General features: G+C 42.2%; 1 protein-coding gene across 9 annotated transcripts in view; it reads left to right on the forward strand.

Moving 5' to 3' along the window:
- TANC2 (tetratricopeptide repeat, ankyrin repeat and coiled-coil containing 2) overlaps positions 1 to 26,108 on the forward strand; it is a 628,479-nt gene that overhangs the window by 392,326 nt on the left and 210,045 nt on the right. For 6 of the 9 annotated variants that reach the window (XM_050934871.1, XM_050934879.1, XM_050934877.1 and 3 more), the window contains one exon: positions 23,024 to 23,134. The exons of the other annotated variants lie outside the window; for them this stretch is intronic. In XM_050934871.1, the coding sequence (XP_050790828.1) occupies positions 23,024 to 23,134 (111 nt within the window). The remainder of the gene's footprint in view (positions 1 to 23,023; positions 23,135 to 26,108) is intronic. 9 annotated transcript variants of the gene reach the window in all.

Genomic DNA, 26,108 nt, shown 5'->3' on the forward strand with positions numbered 1-26,108 from the left:
GTTTAGCAGTTTGATGATTAAGGCTTGCTCAGATTTGTTCTCTTTTAGATTCAGGTTTCAGAGTATGATGGGCTGGTTCAATTTCAAAGGTTTACTTAAATTTAATTAAGGTGGCCAAGACACTCTCTCTGCTTCTCTTTTTTAGAATAAATATAATGTAAAGTATGTTCTAATCTTCCATGCAGGTTTCTGGTCATTTTCAGTATCCATGCAGTATTTGTAACTCCTTGAACTGCTGAAAAAAGGGCTTTTTGGATAGTGGGAAATGGAGCTCTGGAGCAAGATATCTCCTGCTCAGCACTCACATCATGTGACATCTCCTTCTCATCCAATTTAAATTTAACATCAAATGAAATAATGCCAGTGAAATTGTTGGGAGAAGGGAAGTGGAAGTGTTCCCCACCTCAGCACTGGCCTCTGGTGTTAGGAGGGTGCCCTTCCATTTTAAGAGAGTTTTGCATAAAATTTGATGGTACAATATACTCTGTGTGACACAGGTCCTCATTCAGCAGAGCCTATAGTATGTGCAAACTCGGAAGCTTTAAAAGCAGTCTGACAAAGGGACAAATTTCTGAAAAATATCAACCCATGAATTACTTGTTTTCAAAATTAAACAGCTGAAAAGACATTTTTTTATTGATGTCTTTTCTCTCTTCCCACCTTCTGTCTTCCCCACACACAATTCCTTGTAGGATGAAATCAAATATGAGAAATGTCTGCCAAAACAGGTGATTTTTGAAAAGTTTTATAAGAAATTGGAAGCATTTTATAATGGAATGGTCTTGGAAATCTCTACTACTGTGACTTCTTATTCTGAAGAATTTTCACCGTACATACCTATAGGCAGTCAAGAGTTAAAAGAAACATAGTAATTTTGAAGGGAAGATCAAAGCAGCATATCTTCACCTGCATGCATTTATTTTAATTAGTTTCACCTTCCAAAATCTGTTTCATCAAGCAGGTATACTGGAAACTTTCTGGCAGCTCACATTAAAAATGAACTTGTGTGCAGAGAAACCAGGAGTTTTTCCTGGAGCCCTTGTTAGAGAACCCTTTTTCTCAAAGTTTTGCCAGAGTAATCTTGACAACAGCTGTTCATGCTGGGATTCCCAATCTGGTATAATCTATATTAAAGGCAGTTATCTTGACCAAGAGGAGGATCAGTTTTCTGCCTTTTGTTTCTGGTAGTAGTAATTATGCATCAAACTTGTCATTTAATTTGCTATAATTAACTGTAAATAGCATTATAGTTGTAAGCAAAGTTGGAATTGAGCTATTATTCCTTTTGGAAGTACAAGAAGAAGGTACAGATTTGTTTCTTTACGAAGAGTCCCTTTTCTTCCTGAACACACATTTAATGTAAATAATTTTTTAGAAAGGTTGAAATAATCATTATTAAACACTTGTTTTACATGTGTTCTGTATAGATTTTGCTGTACTTAGTTAACTTCTTTCTTGTTTAGTTAGCTGTTATTCATATAAACCTCTTTAGCTTGGCTGAGTGATTTTCTGCTTTGGAAATTAATTAGTGCTGCCTGTTTATACAGAAAGAAAATTTGATCGGTTTGTTTGTTATAATTTGAAGGAGATTGTAATCATGTCTCTAAGTGGGATGATTATGATTTGATTTACTAAAATGCTTTTCTAGGAGACACACTGCTTTTTCTTTTCTCTGTCATTCAGCATCTTTATATAATATGTCACTGTTGTGGCTTATTATATTTTGTGCCTCCCTTTTCGGTGTTTTGTAGGGGATTTCTTAGAGGTGCAGTGGTTGAAGAGAGTGAGTTACAGCCAGAGACACCCAAATAATATTGTCGTTCTTTGTGTATTGAACTAGTATGGTACTAGAATGAGCAACGTTGGAAGTATTAATTTCTTCTGTAATATTGATATCTGTACCTTAAGGCATATCATTTTGGTTAAGGTCAAAATGACATGCAAAGATTTTGACTTGTCAGGATTGAGAATGTGATGACATTGTGATACCTGTGTTATGAAAGGAGACAGGTTCACTTAGTAAATCTTTAGGTACCCATTGACATTTTGAATTTACAAACATAACTGAAGAAAGCTTTCACATTCATTAATAACAATCCATTGCTGTTGCATAAGATAATCTTTCTTAAAAAAGAAGCATTGGCATGTCTCTTTGTTATAATAGGTGATCTAATAAAAAAAATCCTAGTATTCTAGCAGTTATTAATATTTATTTACCTTTACAAATATTTTTGTCCATTTTAATCTTGGTTTTAATCTCATGCAAAAATACCCTTTCTATAAATATTTCACATATTAGTGCCATGCAAGACACAACCATGTATTCTATATTCTAGTATTTATATGGCTCTGGCTTCAGCAGAGCCAAGATTCATTTGGGCCTGAGAGGACTGAAGGCTATAGCCATAGTTTTAGTGGGTGTGGTCCAACTACTTTGAAACTGGTAGTTATTAGTTTCAGGACTTCTGTGGATCAATAACACTGCAGCACTTAAAACATTTTACCATCAGGGAGACTTCAATAAAGACTGCTCTCAGCAGCATTATATAGTCATTGTGCAGCTTCCAGCCCATGAATAAGCCTCTAGCAAGGCCACTTCCATTGTTAACTTAAAGATGGGGAATATATGATGTGCAAAAAGCCAACACAGAATTGCCGCTGTTGCTATCTTTAAAAAGTTGATTTACTATGTTTTAAATTTTTTAATTCGTACTCTGGCTTTTCCCATTTCAGTCTAATCATTAGCAGTTTTGCAGTATAGCTCAACACATCTGAGAGAGATATGTAAAAAGTTAGTAGGAAATTCAAAACAGATAGCTATTGAGGGATATATCCAGCATGTACAGTGGTACTACTTCACTCTGATGGAAGTAACAATATCTTTACGTCATTCAGAAAGATACAGATTTTATGTTCCAGTTCTGCCTTTTGTGACTGTGGAAGGGCCAAAACTCAGTGGAAATTAGCAGTTCTTTTATACAGATGCAGCCAGAAAGTGGACAGACCACTCAAGGGCACTTTGAGCTAAGCTTTCTTGGGGGCTGTAAATGGGGTTAGTAGGTCAAGGGAATTCAAGTGTGTGGCCAATGGTTATATGAACTGTGTGCATCTGTGTAATGGATTTCTAGGATGGCTCGTGGTGGCTCGTGTCTTTTTTTGCTGGTAGGTTGGTTATGAGGATTCCAACTCTCATGCTAACTCATATATTCAGACTTTGTGAGGAGGAATGGAAATGCTCCTATTCTGTTGTTTTTTAATTCCAGTGGAAACAAAAAACATTTTTAAGCAGACTTGATCTCCTGAAACCTAAGTATTGTTTATTCTTCTGGTCAGGGGAGCATCTAAGTGAAATTGACTAGCGACTGACTGCATATGAAGATGAAGCATAATAGTTTATTTTATTTTCCAGTCTGAAATAAATAGACAATTGATGCAAAGAGATGGATTGTCAAATTTCCCAAATTATCTATTTTATCAATATGTTCTTTATAGCCTGGAAATAAATTCAGGTTTCAGAGTGGTAACTGTGATAGTCTGTATCAGCAAAAAGAACAAGGAGTACTTGTGGCACGTTAGAGACTAGCACATTTATTTGGGCATAAGCTTTCGTGGGCTAAAACCCAGACGAAAGCTTATGCCCAAATAAATGTGTTAGTCTCTAAGGTGCCACAAGCACTCCTCATTCTTTTTTAAATGAATTCAGTATTTCTTCCAGCATTTTCCCTTGTCTTCAGATGCATTTTTGTCTCCCTCTATGGGTATGTATGTACATACACATACATACCAAATACGTAGAATAAGTTCATATAAATGGGAAGCAATGACACCAAACACCTTGCACAAAACGTCATAAGAAGGTAATTCAGCTTTAATTCTCCTTTTAGCCAAAACTAAACATTTAGTTAGAGAGCTGAAACTGAATTTCTGAGATGTAAGTCTTTCACTAGTCCGTTAGATTGTCCTTTTATCACTGCCTTTCTTTTAATCTGAAGAAAACTTTCCTAATTAAACACTAGCTCAGTCATAAACTGCGTAACAGAGAAATAATGACATAAATAGAAAATCCAGTGGAATTAGTGAGCTGCACAGATGTTAAGTACCTCATGCTAAGCCACAATAAATGCTACTAATAGGACAGAGGGAAAATGTGATAGTTCTAAAAGAATAGATAATTTCTTATGTTTTTTGTTCAAATTTTATTTTATATTAGATTGTAATTGTGGAATTAAGCACTAACAAATAAAATTGATCATAATATTCAGTCCACAAAAATAAAGGACGAACCCTCAATAGCTACTCAATTTCTAAATGTTTTCTATGCCTGATTGGAATGTGTTGATAGCACAGCAGTGAAAGTGAATGGGTAGCTGTCGCAGACCATACCATACCATTCATTCCATCCTTGTCTTTGTGATTCAGTGAGCAGATCTTCAGAAATAGCTAACATGCTTAAAGAACAGAGATTCCCCAGTCTATGCCTTAGAAAAATACTATAAATTTGGGCTGACAGGTTCTAATCCTCAGATGGGTTTTCGTTTGCAATACCGTGGATCTTTATGTTCTTACAGAGTTCTAGCAATTACACTGCCTTATTTTTTGCAAGTTCTAAAATATTTTTCCCACTGTTTGTTTTATAGTATTTTATTAAATGTGTATACATAAACTCTAACCAAATTTTTAAGATTAAGAATACAGGCAATTTCTAATTCACACCCACCTAACACATTAAGTGATAAAGTTACTCTTTCCTCCTTCAACATAGAGACGCATATTTAGTTTGAGGTGGGAACTGTGTGCACCTCCTGCTAATCAACCCTTTGGACACCACTGATAGCAGTCAGTGCATCACTTTTCTCTCTGAAATTCTTGCTAATGGAAGGGTTTCTCTGTGTGGATCATGCCAATGGGAGAGAGACCAAAGGATTATCAGTAAATTGTTAGGAGACAGTTCTGGAATGAAGACACATTTGTCCTCTTTGGAAAGTATTCTCCATACTCACAAATATATTTAGACTAAAGTAAACATTAAAGGTCCCTTCTAAGCTAATCCACAGTGACACATTCATAATGGTTATAAACATTGGGCATCACTTGCCCTAGTGACCAATTAAAGTTCTGTACTGATAGTGTCCTTGAGGATGTAAAGAAGAATCAGAGTATTAAAACTGAGAATCAGAAAGACAGGCTTTTTGCCCCACTGAAAAGAAAACATCCACTGCAGAAATTATTATTATAAATTAATCGTGCCAATTAAATTTTTTGGATATATATGTTACTAAGCAGTTTGCATTGTGTTATTAGTTCCTATCATTGGATGAATCTTCTAGCCCTTACTCATGCAAAATTCCCATCAAAGTCACATGGGAGTTCTATTTGCAGCTGTGCAAGAATTTCCAGTTTTGGTCCATTGACTTCAATAGGACATCAGTGAGAGTTAAGTCTTAGTAAGGACTGAAGGATTGGGTATGTAGTACTTACAATATGTGTTTTGGGATAATTTTTTAACCTATCTTAATATAACTTCCTACATTTGGAGTATAATTCTGCTGCAATGGAAGTCAATAGGACGTTTGCAATTGTCTAACTTTCTGGGAATAGGGTTGGACCTTAAAGTGTACAAAGAGGGCTCACGACAGAAATTCAGAAGGAGTAGCAAATGAAAATACCTTTTGGCCTTACTAACCCCAATTATGGCTCTTTTGACTCTATAATATTTATTGTAATTGATGCATTTCTCTGAATAAGATCTGTATTTGCAATTCCAAAAAGAGACCCGTATTAATTATTGACCTCTTGACTTACAGTCTGCCACATTGCTGTAATTGGTTACTGCAAACATCTGTTTTTTAGGCCAAAATTTACACAATTTTAAGGAATGGACTAGTATGGATGAAAAATTACTGCCTGTTCAAAAAACTGTGAGAGCTGTGTAAATAGGAAAAGCTCTTTTAATGTTTATAGTTTTGCACAGTTAATGCTTATGGAGAAACAGCCCATTTCATACAGAAAGGCAAAAAGTTAAATGTAAAGGATACTTGTGAACAATTAAGGGAGAATAATGGCAAATGCACAATGCATTTTTATTGTTGTTTTATTTTGTCAACTTTATACTGTACACTGAATCCTTATCCTATTGCTTTTACCATAAGAAAGTTCACCACACTTGCGACAGACAGCATGTGCAGCACATATTCAAACTCTGTTGTGCAGGAAGTCTTTACTAGGAAGGAACCTATATCACTTTTCAAAATTCAGACAGATTATTATAATAAGAGGAAAAGATGAAACAAATCCCTGAATCTGTGTTCTGTTGTTGGTATTTTGGTTTTGTTTTATTTTTCAGCAGAGAATGAGTGCCTGAATGAGATCTGATAAGAATAACCTTGTGCACCGATGACATAGGAGAGCTTAATATTTTTAAGCAAAACCCCTATTTTAGTATGATCAGATTGGTATGAATTTTTTATTTTATTTTACATTTTAGGGCCCTCAGAAACCAAAGAAGTGATCATTCTGTTCCTTTAACTGCAGTTATTGCTAGAGATTGTGTTAATTTTAAAAGAAATGGTTGGGTTTTGAGTCATATTATTTGAGAACTGTTTGTTTAATGATAGTGGGAATCCTCAAGACTCACATGATGTTTTTAGATGGGGAAAACCACTGTGTGAAATTCAAATATGTTAGCTGAATTTTAGGTCATGAAGAAATTGATTATGTTGATAATTGATCATCTAGAGGTTCCTCTGATCCTGGAAAGAGGATGCATGAGCCTGTTGAACTAATTCTTCACTTAATTGTGCCTGTTTTCATTGGTATGTTGATTGATTGCAGGCAGCAGAAATTAGTGTAGAGGATGTCAGGAGATGTGGTTAATCTTGTCAACCAGCTTCAGTCTGAGGGAATACGGTCAGATGGATTAGTACAAATAAACCCCAAACTGAAACTGTAGCTCAGTTTAGTGTACACTCATTGTGGGTCCACCAAAGTCACTCAGTGTGTATGGGAACTGATCTGTTGGATGGTAGTACAAGGCCACAGGTGATATAATTTCTAAAAAAGAAAAGTGACAACCTCTATTAAATTGTTATTTAGAGACCATAGAAAACTTTGATAAATGAGTGTCTGATAAAACAATATTTTAAAACAGCTATTTTTTAAAATCATGTGACATTAGACAATACATACTTTAGCTTGTCTTCAATATAGAGATATCTTTTCTTTCTCTTTCACTGTTGCCGCTGATACTTGTGTATACAAGTGCTGTTTCTTCTCCAAACTCAGCAGAGACAATTTTGTTCTTCACTATAGTTTCGACCAGTTTGTCCAGTACTGAAGTCAGGCTTACTGGCCTGTAATTGCCAGGGTCACCTCTGGAGCCCTTTTTAAAAATTGGTGTCACATTAGCTATCCTCCAGTCATTTGGTACAGAAACTGATTTAGATGATAGGTTACAGAGGACAATTAGTAGTTGTCATAACCTTAGTCCCAGATTTGGACCTTAGCGTCCAAAATATGGGGGTTAGCATGAAAACCTCCAAGCTTAGTTACCAGCTTGGACCTGGTACCTGCTGCCACCACCCAAAAAATTAGAGTGTTTTGGGGCACTCTGGTCCCCCTGAAAAACCTTCCCTGGGGACCCCAAGACCCAAATCCCTTGAGTCTCAAAACAGAGGGAAATAATCCTTTTTCCCTTCCCCCCTCCAGGTGCTCCTGGAGAGATACACAGACACAAGCTCTGTGAATCCAAACAGAGTGATTCCCCCTCTCTGTTCCCAATCCTGGAAACAAAAAGTACTTTCCTATTCCCCCAGAGGGAATGCAAAATCAGGCTAGCAAATCCAACACACAGATCTCCCCGATTTCTTCCTCCCACCAATTCCCTGGTGAGTACAGACTCAATTTTCCTGAAGTAAAGAAAAACTCCAACAGGTCTTAAAAGAAAGCTTTATATAAAAAGAAAGAAAAATACATACAAATGGTCTCTCTGTATTAAGATGATACAATACAGGGTCAATTGCTTAAAAGAATATTGAATAAACAGCCTTATTCAAAAAGAATACAAATCAAAGCACTCCAGCACTTATATTCATGCAAATACCAAAGAAAAGAAACCATAGAACTTACTATCTGATCTCTTTGTCCTTACACTTAGAAACAGAAGACTAGAAAGTAGAAACTACTTCTCCAAAGCTCAGAGAAAGCAGGCAGACAGACAAAAGACTCAGACACTAAATTCCCTCCACCCAAAGTTGAAAAAATCCGGTTTCCTGATTGGTCCTCTGGTCAGGTGCTTCAGGTGAAAGAGACATTAACCCTTAGCTATCTGTTTATGACAGTAGTCCTGCAATTTTCACATTTGAGTTCCTTCAGACCCTCTGATCCTGGTGACTTAGTACTGTTTAGTTTATCAATTTGTTCCAAAACCTCCTCTAATGACACCTCAATCTGAGACAGTTCCTCAGATTTGTCATCTAAAAAGAATGGCTCAGATTTGGGAATGTTCCTCACATCCTCAACCATGAAGACGGATGCAAAGAATTCATTTAGTTTCTCCACAATAGCCTTATTGTCCTTGAGTGCTCCTTTAGCATCTCGATTGTCCAGTGGCCCCACTGGTTGTTTAGCAGGATTCCTGCTTCTAATGTACTTCAAAAAATATTGCTATTACATTTTGAGTCTTTGGCTAGCTGTTCTTCAAATTCTTTTTTGGCCTTCCTAATTACATTTTTACACTTCATTTGCCAGAGTTTAGAAGCTTAGCCACATGGACAGAGCAACCCATGGTTTAATAAAAATCCATTTGTTCAGCTTAAACTGCATTGAGCTTCACTATTTGTGAAGTGGATTGCAGAGTTATCCCTGTGAATTTATGTTGCCTAAAATTTAGGCGCTGCAAAATTGAGCATCGCAGCACTGAGCAGCGCAGCGCAGAGTCTGGGCCTTTATGCCTGGTTTTGGTTTCATTGCGGTCCCCAGCCTCCCACAAGTCAAGTGAGTCTGGCATTGAATATCAGCATGAAAGAGGATCTCACTGCTGATCCAAACCAGCTCCCATTGAAGTCAGTAGGAGTTTTGCCATTGCCTTTAGCGTGAGCCACCTTGAATTAAGGAGTTTGGAGAGAAGTATCAGATTCTACATTGCCAGTAGCTTGCATTGGTATAACAAATACAAATTAATCACCAGCACTTATATATATATGTGGCCTAGGTACCATATTGGTAGGGAGATCATAAATGACAAACAAATATTTTCATTCTTCTGTTCAGATCCTCATTGTCCTTCTCTTTTCCAATTTTTCTTTGAAAAGTGTCCCTGATTTTTCCATCTTAAAGAATTATTTCCCATTGTATTGTATTTGCAGTTTTGTCTGATACAGGCTGCCGTGTCACTGTTTAGTCCATATATTTTTTAAACATAAATATTGATTCATTTAATAGGTATGTTGCTGGTCTTAGTAAAGAAGAATTAAAAACAAGAAAGAGAATAAAGAGATGGTTTTACAGATGCTAATAATATGTATTCAGTTCAATAATGCAAACTATATCACACTCATAAGATTGGCAAAAAACCCAGAACCATTAGCCAGGAAACACCCCTGCCTCCTCAGAAATGTTAACTTCAGAAATCTGCCTCCCTCCCCCAGCTACGTTTTTTTTTATGTTAACGAGTGCTGTGCCATGATCAGATCATTCTAAAGATGTAGGGCCACAAAATGAATCTGAACAGATCTGCTTTGATAGCTAAACTTGGACTTACACGTCCTCTGATGTCAACAAAGATGAGCCTTGGCGCAATTGTTTAGTGTATTTAACTGATTTAGCAAACAAATCATATAATTTCAAATTAAAACACAAGCAGAAATCTTTCTTTGCATAATTGCAGTGGAGCAGCCCATTGTTATGGAAATCATTTCAAAGGGTGAGGCACCATCTATTGAAACATCAGAGAGCTAGACAGGCTAAGACATATTATTTCACTGAATACCTTTTGTAAACTGATGGCTGCTCCCATTGAAGTTATTGGCAAAACCTTCCATTCGTTTATGGGGAAGCAAGAGCTGGCCATAAGAGACCCACTCAAAACATTAGATTAGAGTTTACTGAACAGTGGTTAGTCATAAACTAAGTATGGAAGAGGAACATTGTGGGTAAAAGATTCTTTGAGTAGCCAAACCAAATCCTTGAAGCAACAAGTTGTTACAAATTTTTTGATTTCCAAGTTAGTACTAAAGGAAATGAGAGTTTTAGGTCTTCAAATCCAATTCTTCTCTTTCATGTAGATCGTCCAATTTGGATACACATGTACTGGGAAAATGTTAAGCTTGGCAAAGCTGTTGCCTGGACTGTTAAAGCGTTTAGAGACAAGTTGTTTCAAGAGGGCACTAAGTTTATATTTCCATTTCTTCACACTGAAAATTTTATATGAAGCCCCTTTCCTCGTAGTGCTTAACTTAAACACTGGAATTTCACGAACTAAAGGTGCGTAATATAACTCTGGTTTTATTCAGCTCCTTAATAGTAATCACAGAATTGTGAATCTGAAACTACTTCATTGCTGTTTGTTTGTACAAAAGGTGTTTTATCTGTATTGATATCAGAAACAGTCCTGGAATTATTTCTGCTTTCCTGCTATTCCTGATAGAGTTAATGGGATGATCCCAGAGATTCTGAACCAGAACCTAAAACATGTCTCATAAGGCCCTGTACATTTATAAGAAAGTGGGATATTTCACCTTTGTAATGTCAGAATTAAATCACTGTATCGCTTTGATTCCTGACCAAAGGTGTCAAAAGCTGGCAGTAACTAATATGTGGCACAAATGATTGTGGTAGGCAGCAAGTAATACTATCAATAGACATGATTTAAAAACCACATTCAGTGTTTGATGGAGTAGTTATGCAGAGTACATCTTTCAAATAAACAAATTATATTGTTTTAATAGAGCTTAAGTAATGATAAGGTTCTCTAAAAAAACACAGCAAAAGTCTAGGGATTACTGTTTTCATGTTGTCCTCAACACATGGTTCTTTGGTAGATTTTTTTTTTTTAAACAGTATTTTTGTGGTTTGGTTCAACTGGTCAAACATCAAAACCTCATGGAGTTCATTTAAGGATATTGACATACTTCTGCTGTGACTTTATACATAGCAATATTGTGGATGAGTCTCAACAGTTAATATACATAAAAACTAACAATACAGACAAAACAAAAAAAACCCAGTAACAGCTACTACTGCTTGTTCGTAGGTTTTTGCTTAGGACTGGTTACTTACTCATTTTAGTAGGTGTCACAGGCTGTAATTGATAACAGGTTTTAAAGCGAATTTTTCGGCAACTGTCATATAAACACTGGCTGCACTGTATCCACTATAATAACTGGCTCTTCAAAGAATTAATTTTGTGTATGATTGCTCAGATTTGCAGCTGTGTTAAGATTGTTCTATGATTTGTTAGTGCTACAGTGGTAGGAATTTACAATAGCAAATGCTTCCTTCTCTGTGACCAAATTGTTCTTTTGTTGTGTTCTGCTTTCCTTACTGGGTTTAATGTTTAATCTGGAATATTTGTGTGCTTTCTAAAGCAATTATGAATATGTACTTCAGGTTTTTATTGACACTTTTTAAGCAGAAGTGCTCAGTTCAGATTTCATTGAAGATTTGATGATCTCTCTAAGTATTTGAAATCTTTTATTTTTACCATTTGTACATATTTTATTTCTTAATCTGAAATCATAGGCAGACATCAGAGAATTGCTTTATGATTATCTGATATAGAACCTTTCAGCAATTTTGTGTGGTCACTGACATAAAAAGTGTTACATTTAATCCATGCTATATTAACAATAGACTGAACCAGTGTTTCCCAAATTTGAGACGCCGCTTGTTTAGGGAAATCCCCTGTCAGGCCGGGCAAGTTTGTTTACCTGCCGTGTCCGCAGGTCCGGCCGATCGTGGCTGCCACTGGCCGCGGTTCTCTGCTCCAGGCCAATGGGAGCTGCTGGAAGTGGTGGCCAGTACGTCCCTCGGCCCACACCGTTCCAGCAGCTCCCATTGGCATGCAGCAGCGAACCACGGTCAGTGGGAGCCACAATGGGCCGGACCTGTGGACGCGGCAGGTAAACAAACCAGCCCGGCCCGCCAGGGACTTTCCCTACCCAAGAGGCATCCCAAGTTTGAGAAACACTGGACTAAACAATAGATATTATTTTAATTGGTGATATTGCATTTTTCTTTTGCCCAACATGTTACAATACACACTAATAACAGATCTCAAATCATAAATATAATATGGATGGAAAAGAAATCAGTGTCATAAGGGTATAAAATTAGTTAAGAAAGGAAAGCAGTAGAGCAAAAGAGGAAGACATGTAGATTGAACACTGTGACTGTTTTAGAGAAAAGAATTCCTTGTAATGTTCCTGAGAGCTGAATTAATTTAGCAAGGCTTGTCTAGACTAGGACATATCTTTCAGAAGTGATTTTTCAAACTTGGGTAAGTCATTAAAAGTTATTAAAGAAATCTCTTTACAGTTGGCTACTTCATTTTGGGCAGTGGTTTTTAAAACATCTATCAGTGTCTTTACAGATGTAGCTATATCTGCATAAAGGGCACTAACTTTTCCAATAAAAGGTGGCAAACACATCTCTGTTAAGTTGTAGATGAAGCAACATACCTGTGACCAAAGCCTCAACTTAACAGATTTTGAAACTAAACTATGAATAATATAGAAGCACTTAGGCCATGGCACAGTAACTAGGGTTCAGAACAGGCACACCTCTACCCCGATATAATGCTGTCCTCGGGAGCCAAAAAATCTTACCACGTTATAGGTGAAACTGCATTATATCGAACTTGCTTTAATCCGCCAGAGTGTGTACGCCCTGCCCGCCCCCGGAGCGCTGCTTTATTGCGTTATATCCAAATTTGTGTTATATCGGGTTGTGTTATATCGGGGTAGAGGTGTACTTGATCAAACTCTTCTGTCCCAGTTCAAGCTATGTTGTCTGAATGTCAGAGAGAATTCTACCGTAATCCCTCTGGGGATCCCTTGCTCAAGTTTGGTCTGTTAAGGTATTTTATATTTTTGTAGTGAAAGAGAACAGTTCAGTTAGTCTCCCATCTGTGACAACCTTTCATCCTCCCAGGTCACCTCCTTTTCCTTTTTCTTTTTCTTTTCCTCTGTTCACTGTAAAGAAAAGTGAGTTCTGCATACTGAGGGATAGGCAGGGATGAGCAGTTACATGTGGTTTTACAATCAAGAAAGTTATAAGATGTTTAGCTGAAGAAATTGAATTTAAAATGGCTGCAGAACTTTCATATTTATCTGGCTGACTATGGCTGCCCTGTTCATACATGGTACAGTCTCTCTGTCTCAAAATTATAGTTGAGGTGGACATTATACAATAGTTATGACTAATGTTTTCTTCCCTACAAAAAGTGAATCACAGAGAACAACTGGTTCTTCTTCGAGTGCTTGCTCATATCCATTCCAATTAGGTGTGCGCGCGCCGCGTGCACGTTCGTCGGAGACTTTTTACCCTAGCAACACTCGGTGGGCCAGCAGGTCGCCCCCTGGAGTGGCGCCGGTATGGCGCCTGATATATACCCCTGCTGGCCCGCCCGTTCCTCAGTTCCTTCTTACCGCCCATGTCGGTCGTTGGAACTGTGGAGCACGGCTAGCCGTTCTCCACCTCCCTAGCATTTCACTCTTCTAAAGTATAGTGTATATAGTTCTGTAATTATAGTAATAGTTGTAGTTATAAAGTTAGTAAATAGTTATACAGAGGATCGGGGGTTCGCCCCCTTTTCCTCCCAGCGGTGCCGGGGCCCATGCCCGGTTCACCTGGGTTTAAGCCTTGTGCGGCCTGTCATCGGCCGATGCCCACAGGAGATCCGCACGACTCCTACCTGACGTGCCTTGGCGAGTCCCACCTTGTGGACAAGTGCCGGATCTGCAAGGCGTTCAAGCCCTGAACGAAGAAGGAGCGGGACAGTCGCCTGAAGCAGATCCTGATGGAGGCAGCGCTGACTCCCCCACCGTCGGCACCGACTCCGGCACCGGGACCAAGTGTCGCCTCCGCTCCGGACCGCCCGGCGCCGGCAAAGGTTTCAACTTCCCGCTTGGCACCGGCCCGGCACCCTACCCGGCACCGCTCCCTCTCCCCGAGGAGCAAGAAGCACAGGGCTCCTGCGATACCTACATCTGCACCACAGTCAGAGCGTGCCTCCAAACCTGACCGCCTGGCACCGTCATCCGCTGCAGCACGGAGCGTCGTCGCACCGTCAACTCCAGCTCCTCAGGGGCCGTTGAGTCCGGTGCCTCTCAGCTCCCCAGTGAGAACAGCGGTTGAGCTTGTCGCGCCCTCCACGCCGGAGACCTTCTCCGTTGCACGCGACCTCATCTCTCTGATAGAGCCCGAGCTGCCCCAACCCCCGGCACCGCCGGTACGGGTTCTTCAATCGATGAGCAAGCCCGCCATGGTGCGGCCACATTCGCCAGGCACTACTGGGCATCGGTCCCGTTCCAAATCGAGGGACCACTCTCAGCGTCGCCGCTTGAGATCCAGACGCCGCTCGCAGTCCCAGGACCGCTACCTGCGGCACCGGTCGTACTCGCGGCACCGATCAGGATCCCGGTCGCCGTCGTGTTACTCTCGGCACCAGTCTAGATCGCGGCACCGACGTTCCTACCGCAGCAGATCCCGGCACGGCAGCGTACGGCACCGGTCGACCTCCCGGCACCGAGCTGGTAGCAGGTCCCGGTCCAGATCGAGGTACCGCCATGACTCCCGGTACCGCTCGCCGGCACCACGCAGAGACGACATCGGGATGCGCAGAGGCCTGCCGCAGTCATCGACGGCTCCCCCATGGCTTTCACGACTCTCGTCCACTTCTTCCCTTATGGATAGCGCCTCTTACGGGAGTTCGGATGTTCAGGCCCACCCGGACCAGGGACCACCACAATGGTCCTTTTGGATGCCCTGGGCATACCACCAAGCCCAGGGCGAACCTTCTGGCCCAGCTCACTCCAGCCAATCGCAGCATCGTGCACCAGAGGCCACAGTCAGCCGGCCTCCCCTCTCAGGTATGGAGGAAGACCCTGCGGATCCCCTGGCGCAGCAGGATGCCCGGGAAGTGGAGGTCCCTCTGGACGAGGCTTCCGTTCAGGAACCACTCCTCCCTGGGGTGTCTTCTTCCTCGTCCCCAGATGAGGCGGTAGCGGGCACATCTTCATCAGGGCCCCCGCCGATTGATCTCCGGGCACATCAGGACCTTCTGAGGCGAGTTGCCCAGAACATAAACCTTCCTGTAGAGGAAGTCCCGGAAGTAGAGGACCCAGTGGTAAGCATCTTCTCTGCGGAGGCACTGACCAGGGTAGCCCTCCCCTTCATCAAGTCGATCCAGGCGAAGGCGGACACCATATGGCAGTCTCCGGCCTCCATTCCACCCACTGCCCGCGGAGTGGAAAGGAAATATATGGTACCATCCAAAGGGTATGAGTACCTCTATGTACACCCTGCTCCTTGGTGGTACAATCAGTCAATGAGCGGGAATGCCACGGCCAACAAGCTCCTGCTCCAAAATCCAGGGAAGCCACGCATGGACTTGCTGGGCCGCAAGATTTATTCTGCGGGAGGCCTTCAGCTCCGTGTGGTGAACCAGCAAGCCCTCCTGAGCCGTTACAGCCACAACACCTGGGAGGCTGTCAGCAAATTTACAGAGCTGCTTCCCCAGGACTCACGCCAGGAATTTTCATCTCTCCTGGAAGAGGGCAGGAGGGTCGCCAGGACCTCCCTACAAGCGTCCTTAGATGCCGCAGATTCGGCAGCAAGAACACTGGCGTCGGGCGTAGCCATGCGCCGTATATCGTGGCTGCAGTCTTCCGGACTACCGCCGGAGCTACAGTACACGATCCAGGACCTGCCATTCGACGGGCAGGGCCTCTTCTCTGAAAAGACGGATCCCAGGCTACAGAGCCTGAAGGATAACCGGGTCATCATGCGTTCGCTGGGAATGCACACGCCCCAGACTCAGAGAAGGCCATTCCGCCCCTACCATCAGCACACTTACCCCCCGCCTCGCCCCAGACAAGATTTTAACCGGAGGCGAGGCCGACTGAACCGTAGACGTCAGTCAGGTCCTCAAAGGGGTAACACTTCTGGGTCCAACAAGCCACCGCAGGGACCCAAGGCGAACTTTTGAAGGTGCGCCCAAGAGCAGCTTACCAATCCCTTCCCTGGATCCACTTCATTTCCTCAACCGCCTCCGCCCCTTCCTGCCGTCATGGTCCCAGCTAACTTCGGATCGTTGGGTCCTGCGCACGGTGGAGTTTGGTTACCATCTTCAGTTTATTTCTCCACCCCCCTCCCATCCTCCCTCCTCGTCCCTCTTCAGGGACCCCTCTCATGAGCAACTTATCATCCAGGAGGTTCGCAAGCTCCTGCTCATAGGAGCTATAAAGGAGGTGCCAAGGGAGCTGAGGGGCAAGGGGTTTTATTCCCGGTACTTCTTAATCCCCAAGTCAAAAGGGGGCCTTCGACCCATCCTGGACCTGCGAGGCCTGAACAAATTCATCAAAAAGTTCAAGTTCCGCATGGTAACCTTAGGAACCCTCATTCCTTCCCTGGATCCCGGAGATTGGTACGCCGCTCTCGACATGAAGGACGCTTACTTCCACATTGCGATCTTTCCCCCGCACAGGCGGTATCTTCACTTTGTGGTAAATCAGGACCACTACCAATTCACGGTCCTCCCCTTTGGGCTCTCCTCGGCCCCCCGGGTATTCACCAAGTGTATGGCGGTCGTCGCCGCTGCCCTGCGCCGTCGTCGTATCCGTGTCTTCCCTTACCTTGACGACTGGCTCATTCGAGGCACATCGGAGGCGCAGGTGACCGGGCACATCACCATCATCATGGAGCTGTTTGCGAGTCTAGGCTTGACCATCAACCCGGACAAGTCCACTCTGGTGCCTACGCAGAGCATAGAGTTCATCGGGGCAATGCTGGACTCCAACCTTGCGACGACCAGCCTCCCCCGGCACCGATTCCAAGCCATAGTGTCCATGGTCACAAGCCTACAGGCCTTCCCGACCACGTCTGCTCGAACGTGCCTCGCTCTTCTGGGGCACATGGCCGCATGCACCTTCGTCACCAAGCATGCAAGACTCCACATGCGCCCGCTGCAGGCCTGGCTCACGTCGGTCTATCAATCGGGCAGGGACGCCATAGACACAATTGTAACGATTCCACCGAAGATTCTAGGTTCCCTAGGCTGGTGGACAACGCCCTCCCAAGTGTGTGCGGGCCTACCGTTTCACGCCCCTCAGCCCTCAGTGTCCCTGACAACGGACGCGTCATCGCTGGGCTGGGGTGCGCACCTGGGGGCCCTGCGTACACAGGGTCTATGGTCACAGAGAGAGTTGACTCTTCACATCAATGTGCGGGAGCTGCGGGCAGTTCGCCTAGCATGCCAGACATTCCAACGCCATTTGCACGGCCGTTGTGTCGCGGTATTCACGGACAACACAACAGCCATGTATTACATCAACAAGCAGGGCGGGACCCGGTCCTCCCCGCTGTGTCAGGAAGCAATACGTCTGTGGGACTTTTGCAGAGCCCACTCTATTCATCTAGTGGCCTCCTTTCTCCCGGGAGTGCGGAACACCCTTGCGGATCACCTGAGCAGATCCTTTCTGTCCCACGAATGGTCCATCCGTCCGGACGTCCTCTATTCCGTTTTCCGGAGGTGGGGGTTTCCCCAGATAGATCTGTTCGCCTCCAGATCGAACAGGAAATGCCAGGTGTTCTGCTCTCTACAGGGTCGCTCCCCGGGCTCCCTGTCGGACGCGTTCCTCATTCCGTGGACGGGACGTCTTTTCTACGCCTTTCCACCCTTCCCTCTCGTCCACCGAGTCCTGATCAAGGTCCGAAGAGACAAGGCCCGCCTCATCCTGATCGCTCCGGCTTGGCCGCGGCAGCCTTGGTACACCATGCTGCTCGATCTGTCCCTGGCGAATCCAATTGCCCTACCTCCTTGGCCGGATCTGATCACACAGGACTTCGGCAGGATGCGCTATCCGGATCTACAGTCCCTCCACCTGTCTGCATGGCTCCTGGCTGGTTAAGCCAGTCAGAGTTGCGCTGTTCTGACGCAGTACAACAAGTGTTGTTGGGCAGCAGGAAGCCTTCCACGCGTTCAACCTACCTAGCGAAATGGAAACGCTTCTGCTGCTGGTGCAACCAGCACAGCCACGACCCACTCTCCGTGCTAGTCCCCACCATTTTGGACTACGTGTGGTCTCTCAAGCAGCAGGGCTTGGCGATCTCCTCTCTGCGCGTCCATCTCGCGGCTATATCCACCTTCCATCCAGGCGAGGCTGGCAAGTCCGTGTTTTCCCACCCTATGGTGTCAAGATTCATCAAGGGCCTGGAGCGATTATACCCTCAGGTCAAACGGTCTACCTCTACTTGGGACCTGAACCTTGTCTTGACCAGGCTCATGGCGCCCCCCTTTGAACCCTTAGCCACATGCTCGCTGCTGTACCTGTCCCGGAAAGTGGCCTTCCTAGTCGCTATCACATCGGCTCGGCGAGTCTCAGAGCTTCGGGCTCTGATCGTGGACCCTCCGTATACGGTGTTCCATAAGGACAAGGTACAGCTGCGACCACACCCGGCGTTCCTCCCTAAGGTCGTCTCCGCCTTCCATATTAACCAAGACGTCTTCCTGCCAGTCTTTTACCCAAAGCCGCATTCATCCCGAAGAGAGCAACAGCTCCATTCCTTGGATGTCCAAAGGGCTCTCGCGTTCTACATTGAGAGAACTAAACCCTTCCGATGTTCACCACAATTGTTTGTGGCAGTAGCGGAATGCATGAGAGGCATGGCAATCTCCTCCCAGCGTATTGCATCCTGGGTCACGTCCCGCATCAGGACATGTTACGACTTGGCCCGCGTGCCAACGGGGGCCCTTACCACCCATTCTACCAGGGCTCAGGCTTCGTCGGCCGCGTTTTTGGCTCATGTCCCCATACAGGAAGTCTGCCGTGCTGCCACCTGGTCTTCTGTTCACACCTTTGCATCATACTATGCACTGATCCAGCAAGCTAGAGATGATGCCGCTTTCAGCGCAGCGGTTTTACACTCCGCAACGTCTCGCTCTGACCCCACCGCCTAGGTAAGGCTTGGGAATCACCTAATTGGAATGGATATGAGCAAGCACTCGAAGAAGAAAAGACGGTTACTCACCTTTGTAACTGTTCTTCGAGATGTGTTGCTCATATCCATTCCACACCCGCCTTCCTTCCCCACTGTCGGAGTAGCCGGCAAGAAGGAACTGAGGAGCGGGCGGGCCAGCAGGGGTATATATCAGGCGCCATACCGGCGCCACTCCAGGGGGTGACCTGCTGGCCCACCGAGTGTTGCTAGGGTAAAAAGTCTCCGACGAAGGTGCACGCGGCGCACGCACACCTAATTGGAATGGATATGAGCAACACATCTCGAAGAACAACAGTTACAAAGGTGAGTAACCGTCTTTTCTGTGGAACTGGGAATGCGGTACAAAGCCTTTTGTTTCTTGTCACACAATCAAATCCACTCCAGGGATAGATAGCTCAGTCGTTTGAGCATTGGCTTGCTTAACCCAGGGTTGTGAGTTCAAGCCTTGAGGAGGCCATTTAGGGATCTGGGGCAAAAATTTGTCTGGGGATGGGTCCTGCTTTGAGCAGGGGGTTGGACTAGGTGATCTCCTGAGGTCCTTTCCAACCCTGCTATTTTATCATCTGACAGCACTTCATGTTCTCAGTCTATTTTCTGACTGAGATCCATATCCATAAAATCAGCATAGAGACAGTATTACTCTTTGGCCTCCATTAGTAGTATCTTCAGGACAAAGTTGAGGTACAGTGACAGAGTGATCCTGAGTTGGGAAGGGGAGAAGCATGCAGTGCTGCTGTACGCCTTTTTTTGCAGATGAATAGAGGACTTCAGGCTGCCTTGTTTTCAGTCCAGCACTTTTCACCAAGTCCATTTCAATATAAGCAGGAGAGATGTAGTCATTATGATGATTCACTTTTACCCCTTTGTTGGCTTAACAGGATTTGATTTATATCTATTCCATGGTATGCAAGCCCTTGCTGTTAGCAATATAGGGAGTTGTACTCAGCGAAATAAAGATATGACATGAAGAAAAGGACGAAATACAAACAGTTTTATATGTTGTATGGAACATATTTTAAAATGTACTTCGCTGGGCCCTGATTCAAGAAAGCATCCCTGTTCATAACACCACGTAAGTACATGCTTCAATCCCATTGAAGTCAATGGGACATAATCCTATGCATAAGTGTTGTTCAGAACAGGAATGGATTCATACATGTACTTATATGTTTTATATGAGTTGGCCCTAAATGAGGAAGTGGGGAAGATGAAAAGTTGAAAAGCAGCAGAGTGTCAGAGTTGTGGAGAAGGGCAAAATTTAAAAAAATATATAAAAATATATTTAAATGCATGTCATGGTCATCACACACTTTACATGTGCATCTGTTTTTGTGGAATTTATCTAAGACTGAACTCTAAACAAATATATTAATAAAAGAAAAAGAGACCTCCTGAGATATAGAAAGCAGCTGTAAGGAGGGTAAGGGACACACAATGAATGATGGAGAAGAATGCATTTGATTTGTGTATTTTATTTCTGCTCCCCACAAGTGTACAAGAATTAAATAAGTGATTCCATCTTGTGGTCCTTATGACACAAAGTAACCACCGTAAGCCTCAATCTTATGATTTATGATGCTACCTGAATTCCTTGATGAATGTGCAGTTGGGGTACATCATTTCGTTTCATATGAGGTTGCTATATGTGCTGTACTGCAATAACTCCTTTTGATTTAATGTCATGTAAATGTAGCTTTATATAACTCCTGGCACTAAAATTGGTTAGCCAGAAACTATTATGAAGAGAGAAACAAGTTATTACCTCTTTTTAACCTGTATTAAAATCCTTCCAGTGTTTACTTAAACAGTGTCAAAATGAAGCTTGTTTTCTTTATTTCATGTAAGGGTGTGTTGTATGCCCTACAAAATCTTAATAAATAGGAAGAATAATGTTACTGGACTCTCCTCAGTAGGATGAAACCTACATTTCAGTACATGGCTTTGTGAAAGTACAATTATAGCTGCAATATTAGTAAAATGATCTGTGTGGGATGATTATCTGGGTTGGTTCTAAATGTTACAGTAGTATTCTCCTTATAGTTACCTGTTTTAATCAAAAGCTCCTCTTCTATCACCATATCAGAATTCTGGGAACATTTTTTGTGTTGCTGGCTGTTTTCTCAAACTCTCAGCTGATGCAATTTTTATCATTTCCATACTAATAACTTGGAATTTTAAACTTATCATATTGCATGGTGTGGGCTGTGTTGCACAGCATACCCTAGAAGCCCAGAGTGACTGTAGTACATATACTCAGTATCACCTAATGTGTGGTTGTATTCAGAAAAGTGACAGTATAGAAATGGCACCTTCTTAGTCATCAGCTCAACTCCCCTGGAACACATTCTGTTCTCAGTTACACCAGTGTAAATTCTGAGTAATTGTACTCAAGTCATTGGAGTTGCTCAGCATTTATAGCAATGTAACAGAGAGCAGAATTTGGTCTCCTGCATGTATTCTGTCTCATAGCTCTTTGCTTTTGTGATTGATGTAAATGTTCCCCCTTTTTATTTCTGTTAGTACTGTAGAAACAATGCAGTTAGAGAAAGTGAGCTGGATTGTATTCCTTCTTTTGCATCAGCAGAACCATTAACTAATTTCCAATCATGTAGCAAGTCAGTTAACCCTGCAGTTACATGTATTAGCAACAATGGGATTCATAGCTACCATTAAGGATATTATTTGACCTGTAGAGCCTTTATTACACGTGATACATAGTACCTGAGAAGGAAAGAACCCAGCTTGACTTTCAGTTCCCATATTTAAAACTTGCAGGATTGGCAGGCATAAAAGAATCTTTTTAATTGTAAATTGAAGATATTTGAGTTGCTGAGAGACATTAAACCATTAAACTCATGATATTATTTCTAAGTAACTTTTCAGATTACACTCGGACTTTAGTGGATATGTGAGAGTTCCATTCAGGTGTAATTTTCATAACAGTTCCACTTTGAATGTTTATATAACTTTATCCAATCTTTTCTGCATATATTAACTATTTTCCTAGATTTGTTTCTAATGGCTGGCAATATTTTTTGTTTAAAATCTCAGCATTGAAAGTGTTTTTATAAATTGCATTTCATTACACACAAACATCCTAAAGCCTAATGCCAATGCTCGCAGCTCAAATTTGTTGCTAAAATCACATTGCTGTAGAAGTCAGTTTTTCCTTACTATATCAGCTTGGGCAACATCTGAGTCAAAAAAATTTTTTCTTTTTTCTTTTGCTTCTTTCTGTTAACTCTCTTGGGCCTCCTGGGCTTGCAAGGCGAAGCGAGGTGATCAATTTCCTTCTTAAGCTGTGTAGTCAGATAACTCATATTTAATACTGAATTTTCTAGAGCAGAAGATATTGAGTGCCACTGATATTTTGAAGCTAAAGTTTCTGTTCAAAGGAAGCATTTTAATTATCTAGCCATTCTTGTTCAAAATACCTTAAAACTTAGCAGGCTCTGTTTTCTTCTCTATGATCTTAGCCTTTCTGTAGTTGTTGAATCCAGGTTCATTTGTTCCTCATAAAAGATTAATTTTAGAGAGGGGAGGGGGAAAAAGCCAGTGTTTAGACAACCAAGAACTGTGCTTCAGTGCTTGCACGCTTTAAAGTAAGACTTTGCAGTTTGCTGTAGCTTTACAACAAGCCCATCTCCTTTGTGAAGAATGCAGATCATTTTTTTTCTGGCACACAAAAAAAAGGGTAACTTAATATGAGTCTGACACAGTGTGTCATTTAGTTAAGTGCTTCCATCTGTTGCCTGCTGTTTCCCTTACTCTTGACCTCTCTTTCTTTCTTCCCCCTCCTTCTCCTTAGCCCCCCTGAGGAAGGCAAAGTTTGTTGAGAGCCCTCGAATCCCAGAGTCTGAGCTTGGCTCACCAACGCTCACTTCAGCACAGAAACTGGACGTTGATGCATACTGCCCTGGTAAGCATGCATGCAAAGCCTCTAGGATGGGCCCTTCCAGCACAGCACAGTTTCGTATGCATTGTGCCCCCTTTTTCTAAATATTGGCTGGCCCTTCTCCCAACCTAGTTTTATGGACTTACCCACTTGGCTGGGTGGCAGTCTCTAACTGATATCTGTACTTTATTTGTCACTTGTGGTTGTGTGTTCATGCGACACATTCCCTTCTAAAATATGAAGAAGCTACTATAGAGCTGATTTTAAGTGAATAAAAGCTGATCAAACAGCCATACTCTCTTAAGGCTGATTTTTATTACTGACATATCTCCAGAAATACTGGAATAAAACACATACTTCTGGTGTATTCCATCATTAAATCATTTCATACATAATCATACCTTCTTGTATATTTGCTATTAAGCACATCACATTTATTTCAGAGGTAGCCATTAATTTATGTACCCCCTGAAGAATTTAGGAACTTTAAAAGCGTATGCATCTTGTTGGAGACCTCTATCATAATCTGGTTAAAAACATAGTTGGAACTGAAGTATTTTATTTCCCTGAGTTAATCTTATATTTTTCTGACTTTTTGATCAGTTCATTTGGTAAATATTTTCAAGCACTGGACAGACTGCATACAGATGTGTGAATTCCATTACATCTTTATATAGCTGTATCTTGCTGAGGACTCAGTATCATTTCCCAGATTCTTCTGAACTTGTACTAGTTGCTTGGCAACCTCATTAAGGTTGAGAAGATAGTTTATGGAGCTGTGTCAGAGATGTTACAGTTACAGTTGGCTGCAGATCAGGGCTTAAAGGAGCAGGAAATGTTCATTTTCAGATCTTTGCTGAATTCTGTAATTTTCTCTTCTGGATGATCAGTTAGTGTATAAGCTACAGGAACACATGATCAACATATTCCTGTGACAAAGTAAAATGGTAACAGTTGCTTCCAAATAGTATGTGACCACATGGAATCTTGCCTTTAGAATCATGTCCAGGTAGAGAAGGTGCCAGTACCTGTCAGTGTCAAAGTACAATATCTCTTTTGTCAGAGGTGTGTTTAAAGAAAATGAACGATTTGATGAAAAGCCATATATTGCATAGATATTGAGAGAGAACAGCTTTCTTTAATGAAATATGTTTGAAACAGAATAAAATTCTTATGGGAAAGTTGTTGATACTGGATCCCTATACTCAGAGAATACTTTCTTTGAGACCAAATTTACTGTGAAAAGTGCTTATTCTTTCTAAATGAATCAGTGTTACAAACAGAATTTTACTGATATAACTTTTGCCCCTTCTGTGTAACTAAATACCTTCTACTGTGATAATCACAATTGGAAAAAAATACTGTCATGGCTGTATTAATAAAGAACTGTAATTGAATTGCATAACTTGCTTAAAAGGAATTAAGAACTAAGCTCTCTCTCAAATTTAATATGACACAACTTTTGGAGGATGCAGATACTCACAGAGGCCTAGCAGGCAACAGTAAAGAAACGCTACTTTGACAGTGGAGTCTTGAATTTTGCCCTTTGTTCTGCTTCTATAGCTCTTGATAGTGTGGATGAACATGTTAAAAATGTGTGAAGATTCTCCGCACCTCAACACCGTAAAGTGTACTTAACAAAAAAAAAATAAAAGGCCATGCCTTTGTGGATGTCAAGGAGAAGCGCTGGACTGGAGTAAAGACAGAGCAAGTAGATTGTGGGAGGCCCAGAGGACTTTTTTGTGTGTAGATCCACACGTCAAGATATCTGTCAGGGGGCGCCTGACCCCCTGCTGCCTGGTTGCACATTTGGCATCCAGCAGCTCTTTTAGTAGGAGAACTGCAGTTTATTGGATCCCAGAGAATGCAGAGTCTGAATGGCTATGCAGACTTGAAATGTGTACTTATTTATGTTTATTTGCAATCAATATGAGAAGTTCTGCTGAATAGGAATAGAACAATCTATTGAGGAAGGACTTCTGAAACTGAGGCAGCCATTCACGCAGAAAAGGGAGTTTATATAGTGTGCGATTCGCTGTTTTCTTCCTCTTTCCCCCCTCATGCCTTGGAACCTTAAAATGAGGTATGTACATGCAAGCAGTACTTCATGGGTATTTACTCTTTTCTTTTGTGGTAGAATTGGGTTATGCTTTAACTATCTGGATCCAGAGTTCCTGCTGTGAAAACAGTGCTAACCTGAAGGCTGGAGCTCTTGCTTTCTACTAGTAAATTTTAAGAAATCCTTAGTCCTCTGTGAGTTTCTGCTTGATAGCATACAACCCTTGCTTACCCGGGGGTGTTGTAACTATCCCACTTCATTAAATGTCTAATAAATACTGTTAGGGGCACTGAAAAGGCTTCTAAAGCATTTGACTGTAAACATTTTGATTCTGTTCTGTCCCATGATCTAGTGAAATTGTGTGCTGGGAGTGTGGGAATTCAGGGTGGAAAACCTCACGTACAGACTGTTAGAAAATATCTGTATTAAAGTAGATATTAGTTTGCAGTTCCTGTAAAATGCACAGAACTTGGCATTGCCGTCTAGGTATGCATATGTGATAACAGGATGGGTTGGTGTGTTTTATTTTGTTTGTTACATTTATACAAAGTAAAAAGAGCACAAATTCCTTCATTCTAGGTGTTCTTGATAGAACTTAAAATATCTAAAAGTCCTGTCACTATGACTTGACTTTGGTGATTCCATTCAGTGTCACTCCCAAACAGCAATTTACAGGCAAATTAAATATTGAAACACTTCCTCTTTTCTGCCACTAAAAGTCTCCACCTTCACAAATGCTGGGAGGAAAAGATGAGCTTTGGGCACAGGCCCTGAAGATCATAACATTTAGACTACTTTAAATAGGGCTGAGAAACACCAGAAGTTGAAATGTCCTTACAGAGAACACCATGCCAGCAGCTCACCCACTATATACTACAAGGGCTCCAGCTCAGGCTTTGCAAGCGCAGAGTGGTTGTCCCACAGGTATGAAGGTCAATA

Source organism: Gopherus flavomarginatus, chromosome 25 (assembly GCF_025201925.1).
Source record: "Gopherus flavomarginatus isolate rGopFla2 chromosome 25, rGopFla2.mat.asm, whole genome shotgun sequence".
NCBI lineage: Eukaryota > Metazoa > Chordata > Testudines > Testudinidae > Gopherus > Gopherus flavomarginatus.